At 52.8% G+C, this 19763-nt stretch overlaps 1 protein-coding gene across 1 annotated transcript in view; it reads right to left on the bottom strand.

Moving 5' to 3' along the window:
* Cuedc1 (CUE domain containing 1) overlaps positions 1 to 19763 on the bottom strand; it is a 79955-nt gene that overhangs the window by 11238 nt on the left and 48954 nt on the right. The window contains exons 2-3 of the mRNA XM_027950309.2: positions 7948 to 8604; positions 3361 to 3488 (exon numbers count right to left, since the gene is read on the bottom strand). Of these exons, the coding sequence (XP_027806110.1) occupies positions 3361 to 3488; positions 7948 to 8289 (470 nt within the window). The 5' untranslated portion in view covers positions 8290 to 8604. The remainder of the gene's footprint in view (positions 1 to 3360; positions 3489 to 7947; positions 8605 to 19763) is intronic.

Below are 19763 nucleotides of genomic sequence, written 5' to 3'. Positions count from 1 at the left end.
ACACGTGTTCTGCTGAATCAGGGAAATGACACACTGCGAAGGGCTCGCTCGCTCGCTCGCTGGGGCTGGGGCCTGGCTTTGATTTGGCCTCCAGCTCCAGGAATCCCGCCCGCCCCCTCACTGGAGGGGAGCTTTTCCGGGCTGCAGCTGACTGTGGAAATAACTTCCTTTCCTTTTCTATTTTGGGCGGGTGGCCGGCGGGGGCAGGGGAGGGCGGGGGCGGCAGCAGACGGATAACCAGCTGCTAAGTGCTCGGTGGGAGCTCGGTGCGCTCAGCCGGGAGCCAAGGGAACCCTGAGCGCCGTCCACCCTCTCGCTGCACGGGCGGCGAGGGAAGCCTTAAGGAGGAACCTGCATCATAACTGGGACTCCCCTTGCTAGACCAGGATTCCTTCTGCATCACTCCACCACCGTCCGCTCCTGGCAGAGGCTCCACTTCCCTCCCCAGTCCTGAAAGGCAGGGAGAGGATGCCCCATCTCTCAGGGCCTGGAAGACCACCTCCAACCACAGCGGACAGAAATCCTCTTTAGGGTCATTCCCCTTCCTTGGGTCTCAGGATCTTCATCTGGGACACAGGTGCCCACCCCCAACTCAACCACACCTCCAAGTCATCCAGGAAAGCTGCAGGGGGAAAGCCCAGAGTTCTATCTGGACCCCCCCCCCCTTCCCCAGCCCTTTGTTACTAAGATACCTAAATGGGGGGGGGCATGGTCAAGGTGGAGGACCCCTGCATTGTTTTCCTTGTTGGGGTCCTGGAGGAAGGACAGAACCAGCCCCCTCCTGGCCCTGGCCCTAGCAGAGATGAGGTCAGCCCATAACTGCTGGGTTGGGGAGGTGGGGGCATGGGCAGCCCAGGCAACGCCACTGTGGTCAGAAAGGAATGTCAGAAATGAGCTGAGAGGCAAATGAATAACTTCCAAGGCTGTAATTTCAGTGGAAAAACAACAGGCAGCAGCCTGTGTGGTGGGGTCCCCTGGGCTCCAGAGACTTGCAGACAGATGGAGGGAAGGACAGGCGGGGGGAGGGGAAGGAGACTGAGGCTGGGGAAGATCTCCTGGTGCTGAACCTCTAGTCCCCAAAACTAGACACCCCCCTACATACACATTCCAGGTTAACTCACAGAAAGTCAAACCTGGCTGAGAAGGATTGCCAAGACGGGTTTCCCTGGCAGGGTTTTGGATGAAGCTGGACACTGAGGTGTATAGTGCCTATGTCAGGGCAGAGAGGTCATCCAGGCAAAACCAGGGTGCAGGGCTCTGGGCATTCCAGGCTTGCTCCCCTGGATGGCCCTGCCTCTCTGGGTCCAGCAAAGCAATGTTCAAGCTCCCAAACTCCACCCCATCCACAGGCTCTTAGGTACCCAGTGACAAGGTGGCAGAAGGGAGCCAGACCATTTGCCCCTGAAAGTCTGATCTCCCTCAGCAGCCAGGGGGAGGTTCCTAAAACACAAAACGGGACCACACACCACTCTTCAGCTGAGACCCTTTCAGGGACTCCCCACGGCTGCAGGTAAGATGAAAGCTCCTTAGAAGGCCACGAGGCCCCTGAGATCTGCTGGCTGGCCTCTGCAGGCTCATCCAGCCATGTGACACTTCCAGGAGTTCCCTACACCCCTCTTCCCTGCCTCCAAGCCTGTGCTGTTTTCTTTTTCATCAGGCTAGAGCCAAAGTGAGTGGCCTCAGGTCATAGCTTGAATTGCAGTTCTTTTAGGCAGCCTTCCCACCCTGTGTCCGTGGCTCCCCTGGACTCTGCTCTCTTATGGGGGTAAAGGGACAGACCTACCCAGATCCATCCATTGACTCCTCACCTCCCACCCCAGCACAGCCTGCAGTTTCTGGGTATCACTTGTGATAGACCCCAGCTCTGCTCTTATCCCTAACTCAAAACACTAGCTATTCCCCACCCTATAACTTCCTACCACTCCATCAGCTCCCTAAGCTACAGTCAGAGATTTCTCATTAGGGAGGCAAAAGCACACAGCAGTGAAGAGTAAGTAGCTTTGAAGTCAGAAAGAAATGTTCAGGGCACAGTGGCACAGGTCTGCAATCCCAGCTACTGGGGAGGCTGAGACAGGTGGATTGCAAATTCAAGGCCAGCTTGGGCAACTTAGTGAAGCCCTGCCTCCAAATAAAATCAAATAGAACAATTTGAATCCCAACCTTGAGTCTTGGGGAAGTTTATTAAGTCTCTCTGAGACTTAGTTTCCCTCTCTGTAAAATGGGGGTAATGACAGTGCCCACCTTCTACGTAGTTAGGTAAAGAATGATACCTGTTCGTATTAGCTGTGCCTGTACAATAACACAAGTTTTCCACCACTGGTCTGGGGTTCCCAAGATCCCCAGACGGGAAGATCCACTGTGGCAAGTCGCCTTTCCTCCTCCCCCACTCCCACCCCCTGCATTATTCTAAGGAACAGCAGCCTGAGGTCCAAGAGACAACATCTGGGCTCCAGGAAGCCCACCACAAACATGGAGCCCAGAAAAACAGGGTCCTAGACCCATGGGACCCTGTTGGTAGCCTGCTTCATTTTAAGCTTCCAAATCACAGGCTCAAACCTGGAAGAAGTCTCTAGGGACCTTGAAGACTACTCTCCTACCTCCAGTTATCAAACTGTCCCAGAAAGGGAGACATACTCCTATTGCTTAAAAATCCCCACAACATCCCTACCCTGGGATGACAAACCAACAGCCATTCTATCAGTGACTGATGACTAGTTGGGGGTGCTGTGTTGAGGAGGATGCTAAGGTTCTGTCTTGACTCAGCAGGAAAGTACGTAGTAATTAATTAGTAATGTTTCCATGAGCCAGGTGTGGTGGCACATGCCCCAGCTACTGGGGAGGCTGAGGCAGGAGGACTGTAAAAGTTGAGGCCAGCTTGGGCAACTTAGCAAGACTCTGCCTCAAATTAAAATAAAACAGGCAGCACTTGCCTAACATTCATGATGCCCTAGTTCAATCCCCAGTATTGGGGGGTGGGGAGTAATATTTTCAAGGGCTCCAGAAGGGAAGTGTCAATATGTCTCCAGTGGTGGAGAACTTGTGTTATTGTACAGGCACAGCTAATAAGAACAGGTATTGTGCTCTCCCTTCCTACTCTGCATGTACCTTGAGAATAAGTCCCAGAAAGCAGAGGTTAAGCCATACTTCACTGCGTCCCAAATAGTAGGGGACATGCTACCTAGCCTAGACTAGGAATTAAGTAAATGTTTGCTTATGCAATCCTTAAACTTGGAAAGTTCTCCTTGGTATCTAGCTACAATGTTTCATGCCGGTCCTTGGTGGATTAATATACTGAGAGGTCCAGTCAAGCTTCCCTGTCCCTTCCCTGCTCCCCTGCACTCAGACAAGATGGATTCTCACCGGGGAGGTGGAGTGGGGGGAGCGAGAGGGTAAGGCCTGTCGAACATGTGCATGTGGTAGGCTGGCGGGGAGTACACAGGCGGGGGCTCTTCATCGGAGCTATCAGGTTCCAAAGTCCTTTCCAAGATCTAAATCAGAGACAACAGAGAAAGAAATATTAATAATCCTTCCCTGAATTTAAATGGCATTCAGACAAAACCAAGAGTGGGTGAGGACTGCTAATAAGGAACTCTGTGTATTGCTGGCGGGAGTGTGAATTGATCCAACCACTTCTTTGGAAAACTGGCTTTATCTGCTAAAGCCGGACACATGGCTACCCCTGCCCCTACTATCCCAGGATCCTCAGCAGACATGAAAGTACATGTACCCAAAGGCCAGGTCAGAGCAGCACTGGCCATCCAAGTCAGGTTCAAGAACCGGAAAAACACACACAGGGACAGAAGTTAGAGCAGCAAGAACTCTGTGAGGTGGCTAAGGGGGGGAAAGGGCACCAGGGGACTCCCAGGGGCACTTAACCACTGAGCCACAGCCACAGCCTGTTTTGTTTCCTTCCTTCCTTCCTTCTCTTTCTTTCTTTCTTTTTTCCTTTCTCTTTCTTTCTTCTTTTTAATTTTGAGACAAGTTCTCAAAAGCTTGCTAAGTTGCTGAGGCTGGCTTTGAACTCAGTCCTCCTGCCTCAGCCTCTCGAGCCTCTGGGACTACAGGTATGCGCCACTGCGCCCCAAGCTGATGATGTTTCTTGATCTAGACTTCACAGAGCTGCTGCGTGCTGGAACTTTGTATCCTCTTCTTCTTCTTAATTCTTCTTTTTTTGGTACTAGGGATTGAACTCAGGAGCACTCTGCCACTGAGCTACATCCCCAGTCCTTTTTTGTATTTTATTTAGAGACAGGGTCTCACTGAGTTGCTTAGTGCCTCACCATTACTGAAGCTGGCTTGGAACTCTCCATCTTCCTATCTCAGCCTCTGGAGCCCCTGGGATTATAGGCGTGCACCACCGCGCCCTGCCCTGTATCCTCTTCTTATGCATGTGCTGCGTGTCCTTTGATGAGAACATCATTCACATCCTTCTCAAAGTACTTCCATATCTGTTGTCTTAACCTCAGATTATGACACCCACTTTATAAATGAGGAAACTGAGGCCCAGGTTGACTAAATGACATAGCAAAAGCTACTACCCATGGTTTTTAGAACCGAGTCTTCAACTTGGATCATGGACTCCACAGCCAGAATCTGAACACCCAGGTTGAATTCCCAGGATGGACAGGGCCCAGATGCCTGCTCTCCCTTTGAACTCTTCTCTTCATCCAGGAGTGAGAAAGAGGGCAGGAAGAGGCCCAGGGTTGGGCAAAGGCTGGGTTCTGTTACACAGACTGACCCAGACCTTACCCCAGAGGTCCACAGAGGCATTTGGGGCAGATCCCTCAGCATACACCCCAATTGGCTACTCCTCAGCCTCCTGCTCCTCTCTCTTCCTCCTGCTAGCTCTTTTTCCATCTCCTCCAAGACCAAGGAAACTGGGAAGGGCTCTGAGGCTGTGAATCAGCCCAGAGTCGCCAGGCCTCACATTTACCTCCAAGTGAGTTTGCAGAAGTCACCCCTAAAGCAGCCTCTGTTTCTGCCTCTGCAGGTCTGGGCTGGGCTGCACTGGCTGGCACATCTCTGCTCTAGACCAGCCATGTTCTGCACGCAGAGCCTCACAGGGACACCTTGGCAGCGAGCATGCATATGTGAGCACGCACACACACTGCAGTGCTGTACGCGCACACAGCCAGACTGACCCAAGGCGGCCTCCACCCTGGAATGCACTAGCGTTTCTTCTTTTGAGGCAGAAAGTATTTAAACAGATGCTTTTGCAGGAAAAGAAGAGTGTAGCTGCTCTGCAGGCCACTGCTTTGCTTACCCCAGATTTTCACAAGAAGGAAGACAGAGACAGATAACAAACACTCAAGGGCTGTTCCTGTTCACTGACAAATCTCCGATGCCTGGCACAGGGTAATGGCTTCACAAGAGGACCTGCTGCTGCCATGCTCAGCTCACACATCCCATTTCTCAGACCCCTCTGCTCTGTGGGGTCCATCCTGGACTATCCTAGCTGAGACTGGTCTCATGAGATAGGTGAGGACAGGAGGAGGGCTCAGGGGGACTTTTCCCAGAAGAAGCCACTTGGGTTTCCTTTGGCTGTGGCCTGCAGCAGTCAGCCCCCCAGACTCAAGGACACTGCAGCTTCCTGGGACAGCAGGCCCAACCTTGCAGAGGCTCCTGGAGAGGAAATGGGTCTGTGTGGAGCCCGGAGACAGTGGGCCCGCAAGCTCCAGAAAGGCAGATCCCCAGCCCACAGAGAGGACTCCCCGTGCCTCCCCAGCCTCCCCTGCTGCTCTCCTCCAACCCCACTAGTCACAGGAGCTTGTTCTTCTGGCTCTGAAGGTGATGGGTTTTCAGCTCTGTGGCCTCCTGGCTTAAGTCATTGTGGGTGATGGATGCCTGCCAGGTGCTCTGGGGAGCAGGGTCTGGGCCATTTATCTGACAGGAGATATTTCTCTGTGGCAAGGATACCCCTCGGGCCAGCCCACCATCCATCAGCCCCCAGAAAGGGGGCTTTTTCCAGTCAGCAGTTATTGTCATTCCAGCTGCTGCTCATAAATTTTCTGCAGCACTTTCTGCTGGCTCAGGAGCTGCCTGCTGATGGGCCCAGGCAGGGCTCCAAAGGTAGGGGCTAGGGAAAGAGCCAAGGAAGGGCAGGGGTGCTGAGCAGGGGCTCCACCGAAGGGCAAGGGTCTTAGAAAACAAGTGAACACCGAGTGCAGGCAATTTGGGGGCTGGGGAAGCCATGCAGAGGCTCACCGGGGCGGTGCACTGTGGACAAGAAGGAAGCATCCTGCCTGCCTGCCTGTCAGGACAAATGGCGCTGTAGAAAGGGTCAGAGTTTGCAGGAAACTTTCCAGCTTACACTGAAAAAAAATGTATCTGTGCGCGCATGTGCGTGGGAGCACACACACACACACACACACACACCCCTCCTTTCCAGTAGCTAATCAAGGCAGATCAAAGGAATGGTCTCCCCTGGGAAAGAGATGATAGAAAGCTGGGCGAAGACAGCAGCAACGTTTGCTCATTCAACAAACATTCCCTGTGTGTTTGTTGTGTGCCGTGGTGTTGCAAGTAATACAGGAATAAACATCACTGTCTACACAATTTCTCCTCCACTGGAGAGAGAGAAATTTCATGGACACCCAATAAGAAAGGGGGAAGCAAGGAGGATGACCTGCAGGATGGCAGTGTTTGACGGGGAGCAGGTGCCTGCAGGGCTCTTGAGGACTCTGAGGCCATATCTGGGTTGTAATAATGCTCTTCACAAAATGTGTGTGGATTAGAAGAGAAAATACCCCCGAAGCACCCAGGATGGTGCCTGGCACAGATTCAGACTCAATAAAGAGTGGAGTTAAGTCCCATCTTACATGTCCCCCCGATGCCCCTGCAGCAGTGACCCTCTCACTGACAGACTGCGTGCCTTGCCCCTTCTGCAATGAGCACTACAGATCCTTTGGAGACTGGGTGGGAAGACAGATGTGCGCTGAACTCCCAAATGAGGCTGGAGAGGGCCAGACACTCCCAGCAGGTGGCCTTTGATGTATTGTGGCGGTTCTCTCTCCCCAGTCACTTCCCTGGACAGCCAGGAGCAGAGCTGCATGGGAATGGCTCATCACCACCTCTATCACGCCTCCTCAGGGGGACTGAACTGGCAGGTCTGAATGCCATTCTCCCTCCAGGCTTCCTGTGCTCTAGGGATCCAGCTCCACTCTTCTTCAGCTGCAGAGACTTGTGGCCTCCACAGTCTCTCTCTCTCTCTCTCTCTGGGATCCTGACATGGTCCTGGGGCCACTTCCTTAGTCAGTCGGGCACTCTTTCCCCTCTGAGTGTCTGCAAAGCTGCTTCCTTTACCCACACATCCTTTCCGGGCTCTTCACACTTCCTCAGGGTGTCAGGTGGGGAGGTCAGCCTCCCTCTGCCTGCGCTTGCATCTCTCCCCTGTAGCACTCACCACTCTGGGTGGTCAATGCCCCACTCTTGCCTCCCGTCCTCTCAGGACTGTGAGCTCCAGGAGGACAAAATTTCCAAGGTCCTGGGGGGTTGACCCAGAGGTTTTACCACTAAGCTACAACTCCAGCCCTCTGTGTTTTTTATTTTGAGACAGAATCTGGCTAAGTGCCTTGGGTCCTTGCTGAGTTGCAGAGGCTGCTGGCCTCGAACTTGCAGTCCTCCTGGTCTCAGTCTCGGAGTCTCTGGGATTACAGGCATGAGCCACCACGCCTGGCCATGTTTGCATTCTTAAAATGAGCACATTGATTCTGATGACCAGGACCCAGAGTCTAGTACTGTGCCTGGCACACCCTGGGCAGGTGCTCAGCGTTGACCGCCTGCAGGGTTTCTGCCCATAACATAAGGCCCCTGCCTGACCAGACGATTCCCGGGGGAAATGGAGGGCTGCTTGCTGGGTAGAACTCAGGCAGGGGACTAACCCAGATCCTCCTAAGAGGTTCAACCAGGTGGTTGAGCTACAGGTGAGTTCCGGGGCCGCGGCCCTACCTCCGGGGGAATGCTGTCCTCGGAGTCGGAGCTGTCCTCGTAGGCGCTGCCGCTGCCCCCCTCCAGGTTCATCTGCAGCAGCTGGTCAATGGTGGCGTCCACGGCGCCGCTGTTGGCGCGCAGCACGCACTCGATGATGTCGTAGTCCATGTTGGGGAACATGGTCTTGAAGTCGTCCATGGCCTGGTTGAACTCGAGGCGGCGCACCTGGCGGGCGGGCCGGCTGTTGTTGAGCTCCTGGGGGGCCGCGCCGCCGCCCCCGGCCCCCGCCCCGCGCGCCCCCGCCGCGCCGCCGCCGCCGCCGCCACTGCCGCCGCTGCTCCGGCGGAACAGGCTGGTCATCTTGCCGAGCCGCGTGGGGAGAATGTTTCCGAGCGGCCGCGAAGCCCTGGCCGGTCCCCCTGCCGTCGGCCGCGGGCTGGCTCCTCGGCTAGGGCCGCTCACGCCTGCGCCTCCTCCGCCCCCGGGCGTCCGTCTGTCCGGGATGGATGGGCGGCCGGCTCCGGGTCAGGAGTCTGCCGGCGCCGGGCCCCAGGCGGCCCTCGGGGAGCGGTCGTCGCGGGGAGGCGGCATGCGGGCCTGGGCCGTGCTGGGGCTGGACCGCAGGTCATCCGCACCACCGGAGCATCCTGCCCCCGGCTCCACGGAGGGTCCCACCTGAAACGAGGGAGACAGTCAAGGTCAGGGGCGGGCAAACCTGAGCTCAGGGTGGTGGCCAGAGGCTATGAGAAAACGAGGGCAGGTTGGGACAACCTCTCTCCTGCTGGAGGGAGACCTGCTTTTGTGTTTTCTCTCCAGTGCGATTCTTAACAGCCACAGGACACAGGAGAGCTTCAGTTAGCAAGGACTTCCTTTGTGCCAGGTACCATCCTAGTGCTCTGTGTGGCCTAACTCATGACAACACTCTGAGGTAGTGAGGCAGAAGCTAGCATCCCAGGAAACAGGGAGGCATTGAATAAAAGGACTGGAAGCAGAGAAGCCAGGATTCCAACCAAAGTCATGTCCCACCCCCACCCCCACCCCCACCCCCACCCCCACTCCCACCCCCACCCCCACCCCCACTCCCCCACCCCAAGCCACTAGTCTCAAACACTACACATACTGCCAAGGACCCCTGAGGACCCAGCTAGGCCAGAAGGGGCTTTGTATAGGTGCCCTGCCCCTCTAGTTTTGAGCCACAACTAGTTACTGCTTTCTTCATCTTGCCACCTCACCACCATACATCATGGTCCCACCTCCTTGTGCAGAGCCCCCAAAGAATCCTGAGGACTACCTAGCATCACCAAGAGTTTCCAACCTGAGAGAGGAAATGTCATGTTCATTCTTAAAGACCCTGGGGCTGATGGGGAGCCTGCTCCCACTCTTGGAGGGATCACATAGGGCCCTAAAACTCAGCCCTTGCTTCTGAGAAATACCAGCCCAACAGAGGGAATCACAAGGCTCCAGTCCAGTGTCCACCCCTGGATTCATTCTCCTCACCCCAGTGTTACACTGACATGTTTCATTTATATCAGAGGCGCAGATTTGTTTTTATGGAACACTGTGTCCCCATATCTTACAAAAAATAAAAATAAATTCTAGAAGTATCTTCTCAAAGTTGTCTTGAGGAACCAGGTATGTCTTAAGTTCTATTCTTATCCCCCAAGGAACCAGTTACCCTGACCCAGCCAACCTGGCCTTTGGTCTCATGCCAGGAGAGTGTACCTGAGGACATGGATGGAGAGGGGGACTGAAAGTCAAGCACAATTAGGGACCTAAGTCTGTAACCCAGCCCACTCAGGACCAGGCATGTAAATCTCTGCCAGTGTCACACCCTGTTAGTGCAGACAAGGGAGAGCAGAATGTGTCTACAAACATCAATTTCTGACTCTCCTTTTTTACCTCAAGATTTACAGTAATTTTGTTAATTGTAGAAAAGTGGCGGCTCTTTTAAGGGACTGTTCCATCAAAGGATATTCTTTTTGTTTGTGTGTGTGTGTGTGTGTGTGTGTGTAACCAGGGATTGAACCCAGGAGTGCTTAACCACTGAGCCTAACCCCCCCCCTTTTTTAATATAATTTATTTAGAGACAGGGTCTTGCTAAGTTGCTTAGAGCCTTACTAATTTGCTGAGACTGGCTCCTGCCTCAGCCTCCTGAGCCACTGGAATTACAGGTGTGCACCACTACATCCGGCCCAAGGATATTCTTAAATTTGATGAAACAGGTGCAAAGATCAAAGGGATCTTCCTTACCACTGTCTCAACATCACATGGCTGAAAGTGTGAGAAACACAGGACCAGAGGGGCGCAGGAATAGCTTCTCCACCCCAGAGTCAGAAGACCCTGTTCCTTTAGGTCATTCCCTATAGGTTTGTAGGGACCTCAGTGCACAGGTGGCTTCAAGTGCACCTTGCTGAGGTTCTTAAAACTTTAACACCTCTGCCTCCTTGGAGGGCTGGGAAATTGTCTAGGGCTCCTGTTCTGGTGTCTGCCTAGTCCCAGAGAGATGGGTTGTATTTGAGAACAGAAAACTAGAGGCACATGGACACCAAGGTTAGGAGACTGAAGTCCTCTCCCACCGGGAGGAGACTTGTTAGTATAATCCTGTACCTATGTGTAGGTATTTGTTCTTTGCATATACTACCCTGTGTATGAATCTATTTTACTAAACTGTGATCAAACCATAAATCCTACCATGCCTCTAATGTTTTCTACTTAATAGTGCACTGTGACCATCTTCCCATGTCAGAAAATACAGACCTACTTCATCATGCTTAATGCTTGAGTAGTGTTCTGTTAACTGGGTGAAGCATGATTTATTTCCAACTCCCTCTCCCCAACCTCTTCCGAGGTGAACCAGTCACAGCCCAGGAATACATCACCATTTCACAAGGGAAAACAGAGATGCAAGCTCAAATGATCAGCCTAAGCATTCAGTTATGAAAATGCACACAGGAGGGGCTGGGATGTGGCTCAAGCGGTAGCGCGCTCGCCTGGCATGCGTGCGGCCCGGGTTCGATCCTCAGCACCACATACAAACAAAGATGTTGTGTCCGCCAAATACTAAAAAATAAATATTAAAAAATTCTCTCTCTCTCTACCTCTATCTCTCTCACTCTCTCTTAAAAAAAAAAAAAAGAAAATGCACACAGGAAGTCAGCCCAGTATGACACGGCTTCCTAAGCTGGCTTCAGACACCCCAGCCTCTTGATATTCCCCACCTATCCCATCACATCAGAAGGTCAGGGGATGCTGCTGTGGCTTTGCCAAAATGCCCTCTTGACAGACACTTTTGCCCTGAAGCCTCTAACACAGACCTCTGTGGGTCAGGAGGCCCCGAAGCTAATGCCCTGGTCATCACACATAGGGGTCACAGTGTTACGTTAATGCCTCTGGAGTGAAGCCGCTATCTCCCTGCCCCCTAGTAATCAGTAAGAAGGTTGGGGGACCCGACTCTCGCTTTGCTAAGGGCAGTACCCCAGAGGAGGCCGCCAGGACCTGGCCCACCCCCAGAAGAGGAAGAAAGAAAATGGTGAGGCCCATATTTTCCCCATTAACAGCCCCCTGGACAGGTCCCTCAGGCTCTGGCCCCCTTAGTGTTGAGAAGCCCCTGAGAGGCACTCAAGAACTCTCCCATCAACAATGAGCAGGCACTGGTTCAGACCCAGGCTATGGTTCACGCAGCTGTGCCACTCCCCAGCAGCAGGGTTCGTGTAAGTCTCCTGTCCTCTCTGTGGCCCAGGACCTGTCTCCCTCATCTGCCTGCAGCCCTGAGGTGGCTTCAATGAGAGTGAAGCAGCACCGGGCATGGAATCCGGCGAGATGCATTCTCGGGTCTCTGCCCCGGGAGGCCGCTGAAGAGCCTGGAGCAGTTGGTGTGCTGGCCAAGATGCTCCCCGAGGCACATGGAGCCGCTGGAAGGAGTCTTCCCCACCATCTAGATGTGAACCCCTAGAATTCCTTCTGCTCTCTGCAAGGAAATGTGGCGGGGAGGCCTGGCTGGCCCGGGCAGCCAGAGACACCACGGTTCAGGCAGCCTCTTCCATTTACTCCGGGTGCAAAGCCTTGCGTGTGGGCCATGACCTGTAAACAGTTGACAGCAGTAACCCAGCCTCGCACACCCTCTCGGTGTTAAATGGCAAAGCCTCAGCCTGTCCATCAAAGGGCAGGTGTGTGGATGAGAGAAGAGAGGTCAGAAACAGCAACGGGAAACAAGGAAACTGGGTTTGATTCTAGAAATACCATCTCTACAGACCCTACAAGCACTCAGGGACTCCCCAAAGCAGGCTGCCTATAATTAGCACCGAGTAGGACTGTGAGGGCCCCCCCAATTCTCAGAGGACTGTTCTCTCTCCTCCTTGTTAAGCTTGAGCCACAGTTGGAGCCACAGTTGGAGACGAGGGCTGAGTGTGTCTAGCCACCGGGAAAGGAGAAGGACTGTCCTTAAGGTCAGTGTCATCCTTGTCAGGCTGCCTTTGCAACCAGCACTGCTCAAATAAGAAGCAATGTAAGCCAGGCCTGGTGGTACACGCTTACCTATAATCCCAGACATTTCGGAGGCTGAGGTAGGAGGATTGCAAGCTAGTGGCCAGCCTCAGCAATTTAGTGAGGTCCCAAACAACTTAATGAGACCCTATCTCAAAATAAAAAGGGCTGGGATCTGCCTCAATAGTAAAGTGCCCCTTGGTTAAATCCCTAGTACCGAAAAAAGAAAAAAAAATTAAATACATGGAAAAATTAAGACATGCAGGTAACCTAGGTTTACAAGCTTGTGCCAGGCACTGTCAGTCTTTTTATTTTTTTATTTTTTGGTAGTGCAAGGGCTCCAACTAGGGTTTATCACACTCTGCCACTGAGCCCCAGCCCCAGCCCCTACATGTAATCTTCATTACAACTCCACGAGATAGGTGCTGTTGTCTCCACTTTAGGGCTGTGGAAACTGACTCAGATAAGCTAGATGATTTGCCCAAAGTCGCACGGCAAGTCTGTAGAGAAACCAGAATTAACAACCTACTTCCCAAGAGCGGAAAATGCCAGGTAAGGTTGGGAGGGCTAGGAGCCAAGAGCCTGAGAAAGGCAGCCCTGTGTGCTCCAGGCTCGGGACACTCCAACAGAGAACAGACAGCACAAGGGAGGGCTACTGGCTCGGCCCCAGTCCTGGCTCTGTGACCTTGGAGAAACCATGCCACCTCTCTGAACCCCAGCTGCTGAGCACTGGCAGGGAATCAGAGGAGATAACCCCTGACTGACTTCTGACAAAGGAAATGAATCAAACCTGCTGAGCCCGTTAGACCTCTCCACGGATGCATGGTTGTGGGTGACCTGAGGACCTGGAAGCAGAAACGTCACACCTGTCCTCCCCCATGTCCCAGGGAGCCAGTCTCCACCTCCCTGTGAAGGAATGCAGGCCTGGCAGGGGGCGGCACAGAGCCAATCTCCACTCCTAGTGTGGGTATCAGCCAAGCCTGAGTCACTCCCGGCCTGGCTCAGGGAGGTGGGCAGACTGCCCCAGGGAGGCTCACCCGGCCTTGTCCAAGGTCAAACCAGGCAGCCTCTTCTTGCCTGAGGAAGGCCTTGGCATCAGGGCCAGGGTCAGGTCTGTACAGTGAGTTGGAGAGTCAGAGTCCTGGGTTCACATCTGACCCTAGGAAGGCTGTGCAACTCACTTCACTGCTCTGAACCTCAGTGTCCTCGTTGGTTGAAACAGGGATAAAATCTACCTGGAAGGAATACTGTAACGGAATTTACCTGGGTGCCTAGAGTCTAGTAGGCTCGAAATGAGACAGGCTAGTGTGGCCCAGGTGTAGGCCTTGGACAGTATGCCAGGCCACACTACTCTCAAGCGATCTCACCCAGCCCCGCGGCCTTAAGTACCATCTGCACTCTGCACACTGGCTCTCATGATCCTCTCACACTTCCTGACCTCTCCACCTCGACTCTTGCCTGCTGCTGTCACATGGATGTCCGTAGCAGATCCAACAAATGGGTCCATGGCACGTTACCTTGTCCTCTGACCCCAACCTGCCCCTCCCTGCCTTCTCCATCTTTGTTAATGGCAACTCCGTGTGGCTTTGGCCAAAGCTGTGCAGTCATTGCTGAGTGTTCTCATTCTCTTATACCCTACACCCAATCCTGTCTTCTCTGACTTCAAAATGACTTCAGAACTGGCTGCTCCTTACCATCTCCATGGCTACTACCTCTTGCCTATCTCTCTGCCTCCCCCTTGCCTCCCTACAGACTGTTCACTATGTGGCCATGTCACTCCTCAGCTCCAAAGCCCCCAGCGTTTCTTGTGTCCTCAGAATACAGACCAGAGCTTTAATGTGGCCAACCAGGACCCACAGGGTCCTGCTCCTGCCACCTCTTTGACCTTGCCATCGAACGTGCAGAGACTGACCTTCCAAACTCTGTCCCACTACCCAGCATCCTTGCCAGATTATCAGCAAGCCATGCATACTCCCATTCAGGGTCTCTGACGGCACTCTTCCCCCCATCTGCCCTGTCCTTCCCTCACAAATCCATGGGGTTCCCTCCCTCTTCCTTTTGGTTGCAGTCATATTATCAGGGAGGTAGCCCCCCCATCCTCCAAACTCTGCCCTCCTTTGTCCTGTGTACCGGACCACCTCAGATGGTACATGTGCCATTGACCATCTCCTCCACTAGCTCCAAGCTCCACGAGGGCATGCTGCATGCTGCATTCACTATGAGACCCCCAGTACCTAGCACAGTGCTGGGACGATCAACAGATGTTTGGTAAGCGGATCAGTAAAGATGGAGGCCTGCAATCACTATGGCTTTTCTTCTTTTCTGCCACCGTATTAAACTACCCTGAATTACATCCAATGTGCGCATGTGCAAATACACACAGGCCTTTTCATTTTTTGAGACAGGAGGCTGCCCCACTCCAGAGCTGACCTCAACTTATTCTGCCCCCTGGAGGACCAGGGTCAACCTGAGAGGTGGGGGTTAGGATAGGAAGCCTCAAGAGGAGGTGAGGCGGGAAAGCCAGAGGTCTCAGTGGCCAGCATTTTCTGCCCCTTCTGTCCCCTCCAAAAAAAAAAATCACCCTTCTGGAAGGAGGGATGGGATTGCCCCAGACAAGCTTTATTCCTTGTGCATCCTGGACTCCCTCTTGTGAACATCACTCAGGAATGCCCCTGGATCTTGTGGTCTGTCTCTAACGCTAAAATCCCTGCCTGCAGAGGGACTCTTCTTGCCCAGGATCTGGGCCCAGCCCAGTGGCACCACTAGGCTAGGCCACTAGGTGGTGTCTGGAGCGCTGGCCCTGGCTGCTCTAGGGAAAGGGCACACAGCAGCTTCTCTCCCAAGGACCCACGGATGTGCCCTGCCCCCACCCTGGGACGGCCCAAGGGAGCAAAGAATCTGCCAGTCGCCCCAGGAATCTCAGAAACCTGAGGTGGGAAATACGTAGCATTCTGCCACCACTTTCAACCCCTTGTCCTTGGCAGACCTGGCTGATCCACCCAGGTAGTGTCCCATGGAGCCCGCGGCCTCGGGACCCTTTGCAACAGGGCGTTCTAGGTGAGCCACTGGCCGGTGACTAGAACTGGCATGTGAGATGCAGCAGCTGCCAGGGCTGTCACTTCCCATCCAGGAAGCCTGGGCCCAGGCTTACTTGGTCTCATCAGGAGTCCAGGCTGCAAAAGCCAGTGGGGGGCCAGATGAGGTCATCTGACCCCTGGGAGGCTTGTGTAACCATGGTTAAGTCCTGGGGAACCTCAAGTGGGTAATGGCAGTGTGAAGGGAGAGGCTGCTGGACCCAGACAGCTGCATCCTCGACCAATTGTCACCTCCAACGCGATGGGGGTGGGGCACAGGGCAGTCTGCAGAGCTTCTTGGCTTCTGAGCTAAAGAGGCTCCAAAAGGGAGAGAAAGGAAGGAGGGAAGAGCAAGGGACAGAGCGGGGCTATCAGGATGCGTGTGTGTGTGTGTGTGTGTGTGTGTGTGTGTGCGCGCGCGCGCGCGCGCATGCACACGGAGGGGGGAGAGCACAAGAGGACAGCCCTGACAGAGCCTCCTTGTCCTCCTGCCCCTGCACAGGCTTGTTTTCTTCCCAAGCTATTAATGTCGCTGCGGCTTCAAAAGCCGGGTGACCTTTAAATGCTGAGCCTCCTGCTCCTGCCCAAGGCGCGGAAACGGCTTAATGGAAACTCGGCCCAAATGGCCACAGCTGCTGGGGCTGCCACAAAGCCAGCCTCATTCCCGAGGCTCTCGGAGCTGCTGAGCGGCCACACCTGTGCCCACCCAGGAGTGACCATTAAGGGCAGAGAGGACCCTCAACACAGCCATTGGAGAAAGAGGATGGGCTGGGCGTGAGAGAAGGAAGAGGAAGAAAAACAGGAGAGACACAAATCTGAGTCTCTTGCTGTGTGACCCTGGATTGGCCCCTTACCTCTCTGGGCTAGGAAGAGGGATAAAGAGAAGGAGGACATATGGCTTCCATGCAAGCCGGGGAGTGACACGGCCTGCAGGGGTGAGAGGCTGGGGGCAGTACCTGTCTTCCCAGGGCTACCACCTGTTCCAAAGTTGGCACCTGTGGACACCCCCACCCCCAACATGTAGTCAGATCTATCAAGCATTCTAATGGTCTTTATTTATTCATTTTTTAAATCTTTACAAAATCTGAAGAAGAAAAAAGAGAAAAAAAAATCTTTTGCTATTTTTTTTCCTTTCTCCTGTATCAGTGCTTGTGGCCAGGTCAGTAGCTAATGAGAGAAGTGGGGCAGGGACTGAGCAAAAGGATTCAAAGGAGGTTAATGTCCCTCTCCCATGGGAAGATGGGCCCTGGATCCTCAGTGGGGTGTGTGTGTGTGTGTGTGTGTGTGTGTGTGTGTGTGTGACTAGGGATTGAACCCAGGGGCTGAGCTACCACCCATCTCCCCCACCACCTTTTTTTTTTTTTTTAATTTTGAGGCAGGGTCTCACTCAGTTGCCCAGGCTGCCCTCAAACTTACAGTCTTCCTACTCCCCTCCTGAGTAGCTGGGATTACAGGTGTGGACCCCCAGGCCCAGCTGGGTCCTCAGTCCTAAGGACATTCATCTTTGCTCCTGATACCAGAATATGGTGGTTGGCTGCCATAAAAGACAACATTAAGAAGCCAAGTCTGTCCTGGCCGTAGTGGCGCATGTCTGTAATGCCAGTGACTCCAGAGGCTGAAGCAGGAGGATGGCAGGTTTGAGGCCAGCCTGGGCAACTTTGTGAGACCCTGTCTCAAAATTTAAAATAGAACAGACTGGGGATATAGCTCAGTAGGAAAGCGTCGCTGGGCTCCATCCCCAGGCCCCAAAAAGGAGATGCCAACTCTGCTTTCCAGTTGAAAAGATCCAAGATAAAGCTCATCAGACATAAATAATCTGTCATTTGTTTGTCTCATCATGGAAAGATAATGATAAGAATAGGAATAATGACAGTAGTTAGCACTGCCTGCTTCCTTAGGAGCCACTGTTCCCAGCGTGTTACGCCTGCTGTCTTCCCAGCCCTGAGGGGTTCACGTCACTCCAGCCCTTTCCAATGTATAGATAGAAATGCGAGGCACAGAGAGTGGAGTGACGCGTTCAAGCGGCCAAACTGAAATATGAACCCAGGCAGTCTGGTTCCAGATTCAACACTCTCCATCCATCAAGCTTGGGCAGCACTCTGCTCCCTGGAGCCAAGCACAGGGCCAGGCACACAGCAAGACTCGGGACCGTGTGCTGCACTAACTCCTAAAGGGTCTGGGTCATCCAGGGAGATGCTGGGGAACTGGGTGGGAAAGAGGGGAGGCCTAGGTACCTCCAGAGTTTGAGAGCCACGGAGCACTCATGCTCAGGAAGCAGGAAAGGAGGAGTCTGCAGGTGAAACCTCACCTACCAGGACAAAGAGAAACCTTGCAAAAATCCGTTTCCTTACAAAAAACTTTTTCTCCACCCCATGGAAGTTGTCCGGTTGCCTGAGCAACAAGCTGTTTAGTACCCCAGCCTGGGCCAGTTGGGGACTGTCTCCACAATTCCTCTCTCCAGCAGCAGACACCAGCAGCTCAGCCAAGATGCCTGGGAGGAGACCGAACCTCCATGCACAGAGGGGTGTTACTCCACTGCCTCTCCCCCCAGGTGCGGCAGCTCTGGGGAGCCCTGCTGGCCTGGCAGGAGCATATACATACCTGGGACCAAGTGGAATGGCCCAGACTGGAAGAAGAGGGCCACTGGCACCTCTGGTGCAGGGCCGGGAAGCTGGGCCGGCTCCAGGTGTGAGCTCATGCTGGCCTAGGCCCAGCTTCTGAGGAAAGAGGGGCCTGCTACTCCTCCCTGGGTCTCCCCTTCAGGCAGGCAGGCAGAGGCTGGAGCTGCAGGGTCTGTGCCTGAGGTCTGAAGTCCAGACAAGAGCAGGCAACATCTCTGGGCCCCCGGGATAGGTGGGCAGTCAATGCCCCACAAATTAGAATCTGAGCCTGCTGGGGAATCCAGGCCAAGGAACCTAAGATTAGGAGGTGTGTTCAGGATGGGCAGAGGAGGGTGCTAGGAACAGAATTCCCAAGCTCTGCCCCACCCTCATTAACACAATGCACCTAATTACCCACGGATTCCTGAATTCCATTTCTGTGAAATTTACCTATCATCTATTCGTACATGTGCCAAATATGTCCATAAGGATGTACTGTGTCACACTGTGACAGCGGAAGATTAGGAAAGTTCTAAATGTCCACCAATAGGAGGCTGGTGTAGTTATGGTACATTATCATCCCCATATATACAATGGAATATTATTCAACGGTGAAAAAAAAATGAGGCATTTCAACATTTCTCCTTTGATTGAGACCTATGGGAACAATACAAGGCACATGGAGTATATTTACTATACAATAGTGCATTATGGGGTGTGTGTGTGTGTGTGTGTGTGTGTGTCTATAGAAGGAGAAAAAACATTTGAAAAGAATTCATAAGAAATGAGTAGTATAGTATAAGTTTCCCCTAGGGAGAACTGAGCCATAAGAACAGATCGGAGAAATTTTCCCTGTAAATTTTTTATACCTTTTCAATTTTGGTTCATATCCATTTATTAATTTTAGAATAAAATATGCAAATAACCTAAAGAACATTAAAGTAATAGCACTGCCAGTGATTTTTATGTTCTTTTTGCATTTGTGTATGTCTATTATCTACAATGGACATGAGTTACTTTTTCTTTCTTTTGGTGATGGGGATTGATCCCAGGGCCTTGCACATAAAAATCATTACTCTATCCCTGAGTTATACCGCCAACCTCTTGAGTTATTTTTTCTTTTTTTAAAAAATAATATTTATTTTTTAGTTGTAGGTGGACATGATATCTTGATTTCATCTTTATGTGGTGCTGAGGTTTGAACCCAGTGCTTCACATGTGCTAAGCGAGCACTCTACCACTGAGCCACACCCCAGCCCCCCTTGAGTTATGTTTTTGGTAATAATTATAGCAAATACCCTCGAGTACTTGTTCATGTTATGTACTTTCTAAGTACTTGGCACGCACTATCTCACTGAATTCCCACAGATAAGGAAACTAAGGCTCAGAGAGGTTAAATGACTTACATAAGATCACACAGTTGGTAGCAGAACTACAGTATGAACCCAAACAATCTGGCCCGTAGCCCATGTTTTTCTTAACATCCACCTTACACTGTCTCTCCAATTAAAACAAAACAACAAAGAAAGAAAAAAAAAATCCTAAGAAACCAAGTTGCAGAGCCTTCAGGGCTTACACCTGTGGCCACCCTTAGACTCCCCCACCCAGTCTGTCCTGCTGTGATTCCTTAGGCAGATGGTCCAGTCCTGCCTCAGTGGGAACCAAGCGCGTCCCTGCA

This window comes from Marmota flaviventris, chromosome 17 (genome assembly GCF_047511675.1).
Source record: "Marmota flaviventris isolate mMarFla1 chromosome 17, mMarFla1.hap1, whole genome shotgun sequence".
Lineage (NCBI taxonomy): Eukaryota > Metazoa > Chordata > Mammalia > Rodentia > Sciuridae > Marmota > Marmota flaviventris.
The sequence above is the reverse complement of the archived record's forward strand: the minus strand, read 5'-3'. Positions and strand labels throughout refer to the sequence as shown.